At 48.6% G+C, this 10,285-nt stretch overlaps 1 protein-coding gene across 1 annotated transcript in view; it reads left to right on the forward strand.

The window, feature by feature from the left end:
- The window catches only part of KIF3C (kinesin family member 3C), a 50,734-nt gene extending 42,044 nt beyond the window's left edge, over positions 1-8,690 (forward strand). Inside the window, 3 exon segments of the mRNA XM_006162195.2 lie at positions 5,609-5,717; positions 5,894-6,066; positions 6,295-8,690. Of these exon segments, the coding sequence (XP_006162257.1) occupies positions 5,609-5,717; positions 5,894-6,066; positions 6,295-6,388 (376 nt within the window). The 3' untranslated portion in view covers positions 6,389-8,690.
- The last annotated feature ends 1,595 nt before the right edge of the window (positions 8,691-10,285 follow it).

The raw sequence follows: 10,285 nt of genomic DNA on the forward strand, positions 1-10,285 counted from the left end.
TTAGCGGGGTCCCCTACTCTTTTATGTGCTTGACAAGCTGAACCTCTAGAATGTTATTTCTCTCACCCCAGCCGCAGAAGGCAGGCATTTTTCTGTCGGCTCCCGCACAGCTCGTTCTGCTGTTCAAGGACAGAATGTCCTGTGAACTACTCAGCCCGTTCCTTCTCTTCTCTGCCTTCCAACTGTCGCCTTTGACTTTTTTTCATTGCTCATTTCATCTGTGCCCTTACTTGAAATTGCCAAGTGGAGTCGAGCATAAATAATATCACAGCTGCCATGTGCTGGGTTCTTGAGTGTGCTCTGCTAAATGCCTTGTCATATTTAATCTCAGCTGTTCTGTATGATGGGGTGCCATGTACGAGGCTCAGAGACAGGAAGCCACTTTCCGAGGAAACAGCCTTCGGGGCAGAGCCAACATTCAAACCCAGACCTGCATTATTACTCTGAAACCTGCATTGCTTTTTTACTTTCTTAATTTCTCTCTTTCTTTCTTTCTTTCTTTTTTTTAAATTTCACCAGATGACACATACACTCACCAGAGATAGAGATAGGAAGAAAGAGGGGATGGCGTAATGGCTATGTCGCTGGACTCCCATGTAGTCGACCGCGGTTCGCGTCCCAGACCTGGTGGCTTAAACTCATGCCAGGCACATGTGCGTGTGTTCCCAAAATCCCGAGAGGAGAATGGAGGAGAAGAGATTGCAGTGTGACCATCCCCCCCCCGGGGGGGTGATTTCTCGCTTTCTGTCTCTGTCTCTTTCTGTCTGTCTGGCGAGCGCACAAGCCCTATAGCAAAAACCTCTTTTAAAAAAATGGAAGAAAGAGGGGAGAGGGAAAGTGAGACAGCACCCTCCTGTGGAATGGTCATGCTGCAGTCCCTTCTCTTCCATCTTTCCCTCCTCTTGGGATTTCGGGCGTGCACACACACACACACACACACACACACACATGCGTGCATGCACACACGCCCTGCGTATTTCTCAAGCCTCTGGGTCTGGGACTTAAGCCATTCGGTCAGCCACGTAGGACCCAGCCGCCTTAACCAGCATGCCCCAGACTGGCCCTCTTTCTTTATTTTTAAAACTGGGGATAGTTTTCTTTCTTTTTGTGTTTGTTTTGGGTAATAAAAATAATTTATTTCACTTACCAAATTTCTACAGGTAGGAAGTCTGATGTGCTGTGAGGTGGCTAGGATATAGAGCAATAGAAACTTGTGTAGGTATAGCCACTTTTTAGAAGTTTATTGTATTTTATCTATGATAGAAAGCGTATACATGCACACACACTTGAGTACCAGAGAGAGAAGCACCCTTGACAGGGTCTCATCATGTGAGAGTCCCCTCTCCCCATCCTTCATCCCATGTACACTCGGTACTTTTCGGGTCAGCCCAGCTGACCTGGGGCTCCAAACCTGTGCCCCAGTTGCAGCACCAGGGCAGTGAGTCAGCCATGTGGGAGTCCAGCCACCTTAACCACCATGCCACCTGCCGGCGCCTCAACATTCACTGTTGTAAAGTGCAGTCCGTGAGTTTTAGTAGATTCAGAGTTTACAGTCACCACCACTCATTCCAGAACATTTCCATTACTCCAAAAAGAAACCCCAACCCCATTCCTTATTCTCCCAACCCCATCCCATCCCCTTGACAAGCAATAAACCGTTTTCTGTCTCTATTCCAGATAGTTCGCGTGAATGGGGTCATACAATATGTGGTCTTTGTGATTGGCTTCTTTCGTTTTTAGCACAATGTTTGACCATGTTTTTGCATGTACTGATATTTCATTCCTCTGTACTGATGAGTACTAATTCTTTCTATTGATATGCCATATTTTGTTTATTCATCGGTTGATGGGTATTTGGATTTTTTTTTTCTATTTTTTTAAACAATTATTTATTTGTTTTAATTCCATTTGTTATTTTTATTTTTTTATTTTGACTACAGAGAGAGAGAAAAAGGGAAAGTAAGAAAGTAAGCTCCCAGGTCCAGGACTCGAACTACCGTTGGCCATGTGAGAATCCAGCGCCTTTAACCACTGTGCCACCTGCCGGCCCCAGTTACTTCTACGTTTTATACATAATGCTGCTTTGATCATTCAAGTACAAGGTTTTTTGTAGATGTATGTTTTCAGTTCTCTTGAGTATATACTTGGGAGTGGAAGTGCTTGGTTATATGGTAACTATGTTTACCGAACTGTTTTCCAAAGCAATACATTCCCCAAATTTCCCTAACCTACATTCCTCACCAACACATGTTATTGTTTTTTTTAAAACTATAGTCATCCTACTGGGTGTAAAGTAGTGTCTCATTGTGGTTTTGATTTACATTTCCCTGATGCTCAATAATGTTGGGCATCTTTCCATGTGCTGATAGGCCATTTGTGTATCTTCTTTGAAGAAACATTTTTCAGATCCTTCGCCATCTTTAAATTAGATTAGTTCTCTTTTTACTGTTGATTTATGTGTTCTTTATATATACGAGATATAGTTCCCTTATGAGATACACAAATATTTTACAATATTTGTAAACATATTACAGTGTTTTACAAGTTTTTTTTTTGGGGGGGGAGAGGTTTTTTCACTATAGGGCGCGTGCGCTCGCCAGACAGACAGAGAGAGACATAGAGACAGAAAGCGAGAAATCACCCCCCAGGGGGGATGGTCATGCCGCAATCCCTTCTCCTCCATTCTCCTCTCGGGATCTTGGGCACGCACGCACACGCGCCCGGCGTGAGTTTTAAGCCACCGGGTCCGCGACGCGAACCGCGGTCTACTACGTGGGAGTCCAGCGACATAGCCATTATGCTAACTGCTGGTTCCCTACAAGTATTTTTTCACGTTGAATGGATTGTCTTTTTTTAAAGAATTATTTTATTTAACTTTATTATTATTATTATTATTTTCCAGTTTGATCAGACAGAGAAAGAGAGGGAAAGTCTTCTATGTCTTAATTTTTTTCTTTTTTTTTTTTTATTTGCTAGAGGACACATGTGATCACTGAAGAGAGACAGAGAAAGAGAGTAAGAGACAGTGAGGACGCACCTCTGATGGATGATGATCACACCACAATTCTTTCTCCACTCTTCTTTCAGGATTTTGGGCATATTGACACATGCACCCAGCATACTTTTTAAGCTGCCAGGTCCAGGACTTGAACCACACAGTCAGCCATGTGGGATCCAGCCATCTTAATCACCATTTCACTGGCTGGCTGGCTTTTTTTTTTTTTTCTTGTGAGAGATTTTTTTTGGCTATAGGGCATGTGCACTCGCTGGAGAGATAGAAAGACATAAAGCAAGAAATCACGCCCAGGGGGGATTGCCATGCCTCAACCCCTTTTCCTCCATTCTCCTCTTGGGATTTTGGGCACACATGCACACATGCCCAGTATGAGTTTTAAACCACCAGGTCTGGTACTCAAACCGTGGTCGACTATGCAGAAATCCAGCAATGTAACCATTACACTATCTGCTGGTCCCCTATTCACTTTTTTTAAAAATATTTATTTAATTTTATTTATTTATTCATTCATTTATTTTCATTTGACCTGAGAGAGCGAGAAACACACACACAGAAAAAGAGAGAGAGAAAGCGAGACAGCAAGCCACCAGGTCCGGGACTCGAACTGTGGTTGGCTATGTGGGAGTGTCCAGCACCTTAACCACCATGCCACCTGCTGGTCCCCACCCCTATTCACTTTTTAAATGATGTCATTTGAAGCACAAAAGTTTTTGGTTTCGGTGAAGTCCTATTTATTTTTTTCTTTGTTTTGCTTGAGTTTTGGATATCATAGCTAAGAAATCATTGCCTAGTCCAAGGTCTTGAAAGTTTACTCCTATTTTATTGTTTTTGTTTTGAGAAGTTTTTGCTATAGGGCACATGTGTTCTCCAGAAAGACAGAGAGAGAGAGAGACAGAGAGACAGAAAGTGAGAAATCACCCCCCCCCGGGGGGATGGCCACTCCGCAATCCCTTCTCCTCCATTCTCCTCTCAGGATCTTGGGCACGCACATACATATGCCTGGCATGAGTTTAAGTCACTGGGTCCAGGACTCGAACAGTGGTTGACTACATAGAAGTCCAGTGGACATAGCCATTATGCCAACTGCTGGTCCCACTCCTATGTTTTATTCTAAGAGTTTATACCAAGGTTTTAGCTCTTATATTTATTTCTATGACACATTTTGAGTTCATTTCTATATATGGTACAAGGTAGGGCCCTAATCTCTTCTTCTCTTTTTACATGTAAATATTCAGTTGTCTCAACAACTTTAGGAATTTGTTGAAAATACTATTCTCTCACCATTGAAGTATTTTGACACCCTTGCCAAAAATCAGTTACTGGGCCAGCCAGTGGCATAGAAGTTAAGGCAGCTGGATCCAGCATGGCTGACTGTTCAAGTCCCAGCCCTGGTGGCTTGAGATGCCACATGTGAGTGTGTGTGTGTGTGTGTGTGTGTGTGTGCGCATGCCCAAAAGCATAAGGAGAAGATTGCCATGTGGCCAACCCCCAGGGGGTGCTTTTTCACACTCCTGTTCTCTCATTCTCTCATGAACACATACACCCCATAGTAAATTTAAAAAAAAAATCAACCACTAGCCTGTGGCCTGCATGGTTTGAATCTTCAACCCGGAATCTTGTGAAACACACTAGGCGTGCGTGTTTGTATACCCAAAATCCCAAAGGGAGAGTGAGGTGGAGGAGAGGGATTGTGGCATGACCATGTTCCTTTAGGGGTGCTTTCTCCTCTCCACCCCACTCTGTCTCCAGCATGCACGTACCCTCTAGCAAATTAAAAATAAATAAATCAGTGACCATGGATTTGTGGATGTACTTCTGGAATCTCAGTTCTACCCATTGATCTGTACGTCCACCCTTAGGCAAGTGTCAGCGTCTTGATTACCACAGCTTTGTAATAAGTTGAAAATCTGGGAAATGTGAGTCCTACAACGTTGTTCATTTTCTTTTTAAGCCTGAATTTTTTTACCACCTCATCATGTAAACTCACGTATGAAGGAAAATGAAAAGCAGAACCACTAATCGTAGGTGGTTTTGTGTAGTGTGAATCAGTCTATGGATTCGAAGGCTAAAGTGAGACTACATGTCCTTTCTTCACTTCGCCCTCAGTCAGCTCTTTGTTTTTAGAGAGGTTTTTGCTGTAGGGCGCATGCACTCACCATAGAGGTAGACAGAAAGTGAGAAAACACCCCCTGGGGGGAAGTCCATGCCTCAATCCCTTATCTAGTCTCCTTTCGGGATTTTGGGCACGCACTCATACACACCCAGCATGAGTTTTAAGGTGCCTGGTCCGGGACTTGAACCATGGTCAACTACATGGAAGTCCAGCAACGTAACCATTATACCACCTGCTGGCCTCTCAGCGCTTTAAAACTGCAGAACAAAAACAACAACAACAAAAATTAAACAGGAGGGAAGGAATGTGTGCCCCCTGGTTACACTAGTTTCAGCTGTCAGGCTGCATTAGAACAGAGAAGAAAATCCCAGGCCGCAGTGTGCAGGGCCTCGTGGCCTCCCGAGTACTTCGTGGCCCGTGACACCCCTCGTCCTTGGTGTTCAGAGGACATCCATTCTGATACAGCCTCTTCCTTACAGCAACAACGGCCAGATGAAGAAGCGGCCAACGTCTGCAGTGGGCTACAAGAGGCCTATCAGCCAGTATGCTCGGGTTGCCATGGCAATGGGGTCCCACCCCAGGTACAGGGTAAGAAGCTAGAAAGTAGCAGGGGGAGGGAAGAGCACCCCAAAGGGAGGTTTGCACTCAGCCTCTGCATCCCCCACTCGGTCACCCCTGCGGCAGACCCCCAGGCCTGACTGTCTAGAATGTGCAAATGTACAGTCAGGGCTGCGGTTCACCCTGGTGTGATCTTGCCACCACAGGCCGAAAACATCATGTTCTTGGAGTTGGACGTGTCCCCTCCAGCTGTCTTTGAGTTGGAATTCTCTCATGACCAAGAACAAGACCCTCGCGCACTACATATGGAGAGGCTTATGCGGTTGGACAGCTTTCTGGAAAGACCTTCCACGTCGAAAGTCCGCAAGTCCAGATCCTGGTCAGTGCCACGAGCGCGGAGAGAGCGTTGGGCTTCGGGGTAGGAGGGCTGCCTGCGTTGGTGGAGGCCGAAGGGTTTTGGCCGCACCCAGAGGGCATCAAGGGTGGCAGGTTACTGGGGCTCTAGGGAGGAGTGCCTGTAGCCACAGGATGAGAGACTGAGAGACTCTTTTTCTCCACCTGCACTTCCCTAACCCCCCTTTTGCCCACCTCATCTCTCCCCCTGCAGGTGCCAGAGTCCTCAGCGGCCTCCGCCCCCCGCCACACAGGCGTCTCTGGCCTCTGCTTCTCTGCATCCTACGGCAGTGGTGGACCACGAGTGACAACCTTCCCAGTCAGGCTGCCCGTCGACAGACTCCTGGGATGGGGCAGCCAGCCCTGGCTCATCTCACCTGCCGCTTGGTGCGTGTGCGTGCGTGTGCATGTGCGTGTGCGTATGTGTGAGGGGGGAGACTCTGGCAGACGGTGCTTCTGCCTCTTCTTCACCTCCTTTATTTAATTCCTGTTATTTATTCGTGGAGCTCAGTTGGTGTGGGGGAGAAGCCCTCGGCTGACTGTCCGGGCCTGCCGTGGTCACTGCAGAGCCTCCTCTTCTGACTCTCCACCCCCTGTCAGACCTCAAGCTCCTCCCTTTGTCAGCTGCCCTAGAGGGAAGGCGGCCAGTGCCTGAGAAGACAGGACCTTTTTTGCCCGTCTCACTCCATGGTCTCCATCTCCTACACTGGCCATGAGCAGCCCCTGTGCACTTTCTGGAACTTGAAACTGCTGAGTCCACTGAGGACGGGAGGCACCGGCAGTGTTGGGCCTGTGCTCTCAGTGGGCAGGGCCCCGCTTTCCACTTCCTGGGCCTCCGATGTCTTCTTTCAACCTCGTGGGCCCCTTGTAAGGACTTCAGTGATCTCACCCGCACAGCCCCTGCTCCTCAGCTTTGGCAAGAGCTCATGGCTTCCCAAACTCTGCTTCGCGCCTGCCTTGTCAATCCTCAGATGGGAATTGTGAACCAACCAGTTGCTGCCACCTCAGGACCTCAGGAAATGGAACAGACATTGCGACAACTTGGACAGTCATCAAGGGAAGTCCGTCCTCTGAGTCCCTTTGTGTCTGTCCCCTCTGAGAAGCAACTTTGGTCAACAAGCCATCAAGCCAGCTCCCCCGTTTTGGGAGGCCGCTCCTTCTAACTGGATCATTTCCCTGCAACTGCCTAAAGCCCAGTTCACAGTGGGAGGGACCAGTGTTCCTCTGCCCCTGGTGGAATAAAGGATTTGCTTGGCCCCTCATTTAGCAGGAAGTAGAGACCCAGGCACACTCTTTGCCAGCTTTTCCCATCGCCCCTGTTTCTGAGTCACATTTTGCAGGGTACTTTTTGTTGAAAACTGATTCTTTATCAGTTGTGCAAATAGGTCCCTTGGGGGATACTCTTCACCTTCCTTTGGGACAGCCCAGAATGTCTCCGGGTAACTCAAGTAAATTTCTACCCCCCCCCCAAAAAAAGAAAAAAGGCTAATTTTCGTTGACTTACTTTTTAATGTGTATTTTGGTGGAAAGACGAATAAGTCATTGTGAAAACAAACAAGTGAGTTAGGATTTCAAACTGCCCTGACCGTAGAAGTCTCTAGTTCCTAGAAAATGAGGAGCCATCATTGGGGTAAAGGCTGGAGACTGACGGATCTGCCCCACGTGTATTGTGGAGGCGGCGGCAGGGGCAGGTGTTTTCATTCAGGAAACTCATCCTTGTACCGGGCAAAGTCAGCTCTGAGGATCAAGCTCTGGTCTGGCTTAACTCAACGACGCTGCAACTACTGGACTAGATGGCTGAGCCCTCGGGTGACATTTGCTCCCGTCTTTCAAGGAAATCGCCATTTTCATCAGAGCCCGAGAGATCATTTGAGAGCCAGGGTTCAGATCGGAGGTTCGGCCATGGCTGGGACAGGCGGTGTGTGTAGAAATCCCCCAAGTGGCCTGGGCAGCAAAGGGGACCGCCAAGGCTGCGTCGAGCAGCTGCTCTCATTACCCTCTTATTTGTGGATGAAACAGCACGTGTCACCCCCATTCATCACTTGGACACATCACCCCTACATTGTCTGGTCACTTGTCCGTCACCGTCTTAGAGCACAAGACACCCAACTTCACCACCCCCAGTGGAGGGCTGAGCCCAAGGTATGGTTGGAGGAGGAGCTCCTGCCTGCAGTTTTGTGTACGTGTGTGTATGTGTGTGTGTTATGTGTGTGTTTACCTCCACAAGGGACACGCTACACTCAGCGTAAGATAGGCTGGGAACAGGGCCACTGGGGGCAGCTGATCTCAGTCTCTGTCTCTGTCTCTCTCTCTCCTTTTCCTTTTGATGTATCAGACATTTGGTTGACAAAAGGCCTTGGTTAGGACCAAATTTTCATGTTGGTTGCTTTGGAGTTTTGGTCAACAGTTAAGAAGGCAGTGGCCCATTCTTGTCACTCTAGACATATGACTATATGGACACATGTAATATATAAATATATATATACAACATTACCCTCTGTCCCCTTGGCTTCGGGTGGAGGCCCCTCTGTTGAGCTGAAATGCACCTGCAGGACCCAGCCCTGTTCAGATTAACACAGTCGACAATAAAGGAATGAGTATCGTTACGGACTCCGTTGCCTGCCTTCTTTTGCCTTTGTTTCTTCCTAGTTTTACTTTTTGTTTTTTCTTCTCTCTCTCTCTCTCTCTCTCTCTCTCTCTCTCTTTTTTTCCCCCAGCAGGGATTCAGGAGTATTTGGAGGGGCCAGCAGGTGGTGTAGTGGTTAAGGCTCGACTAGCACATGGTCGACCGCATTTCAAGTCTCAGACCTGGCAACTTGAAACTGACGCTGGGCATGTGCGTGCGTGTCCAAACCCCAAGAAGAGAATGGAGGAGAAGGGATTGCGGTGTGGCCATCCCCCCTGGGGGGGGTGATTTCTTGCTTTCTGTCTCTCTAGCTCTCTGGTGAGCACATGTGCCCTATAGCAAAATATCTCTTAAAAAAAAAAAGTGTTTGGAGCCCAGCTGCAGGCATCAGAACCTTGGAAAAGGACTAGCTGTTTAATACAGGGCATCCGTTTGTCCAGGAGAGCCGAGGGGCAGTTCCCAGGCTCTCACTGCAGGTCCGCGCCAGGGCTGTGGCAGCAGCTGTTCCATTCCAGGCTAGCAGTCCCCACCCAGTTCGTTCTGAGATACCCGCAGGCTACAGAGCCACCGAGGGAGTCCAGATTAGCTGTCAGTGTCATCCTCCCTTCTGCCTCCATTTACCAGCCCAAGGGGACTGAGCAGAAAGCAACGCATAGGAAACCCCTGGAGGTACCTGGCATGCGGTGGGTGCTGAATTAAAATAAAAAGCAAAGTCCCTTATCCTCCTTACCCAGGGCCTCTTACCTGCCCCTCTAGGTTCTAGCTGCTGGCTCCCTGCAGCTTACAGGTCTTAGAGGAAATGAGAAGTAGTTGCTGCTGGAAAACAAACACAAGGTCTCGAACCCTCACCCCGAGGGGAGCACTGAGGTTTGTGTGGTGCAGAAAGCTCGCAGTGAGCTCCTGGCATTGACTGTTCTGGAGGGTCTCCCTTCCTCCGTGCCGGCCCTAGCCCTGAGCTCTAACATGGCTCTGGGGCTGGACAGCTCTCCTGCTGGAGAGGCACCTGCCAGGTGAGTGCCCGCTGTTCCACACACAGCCACCTTTAATTCTCCAGGTGGGGATTACTGTCACCGGGTCACAGATGAGAGGCAGGACATGGTGGATGGGTCCCCGTGATCCGAGTCGGCTGAGACTGGGTGTGGATCATGAGAGGAAGACTCCGTTAGGGTGGCTGTCTCATCTCTCTCATGGAAGAAGGAAGTCAATTGTAAAAGGAAACATACAGGGCCAGCCCCAAGCATGGAGGTTTAGCACTGTGCATGGGGAGCTGGATCCCACACGGCTGACTGCAGTTGCAGTCCCAGCCCTGGGCCTTAAAAGCACCCTCAGCGCATGTCTGCCCCTAGTCCTGATGAGGTGGAGAAATGCAGGAAAACGGAGTGCGGACGGCCACACCCCATGGGGGAGTGCTTTCTCCCTTGCTCACTCTGGTAAGTGTGCACACTCTCGGGCATCGACCGCATTTCAAGTCTCAGACCTGGCAACTTGAAACTGACGCTGGGTATGTGCGTGCGTGTCCAAACCCCAAGAAGAGAATGGAGGAGAAGGGATTGCGGTGTGGCCATCCCCCCTGGGGGGG

This window comes from Tupaia chinensis, unplaced genomic scaffold, assembly GCF_000334495.1.
Source record: "Tupaia chinensis unplaced genomic scaffold, TupChi_1.0 Scaffold139757_1, whole genome shotgun sequence".
Lineage (NCBI taxonomy): Eukaryota > Metazoa > Chordata > Mammalia > Scandentia > Tupaiidae > Tupaia > Tupaia belangeri.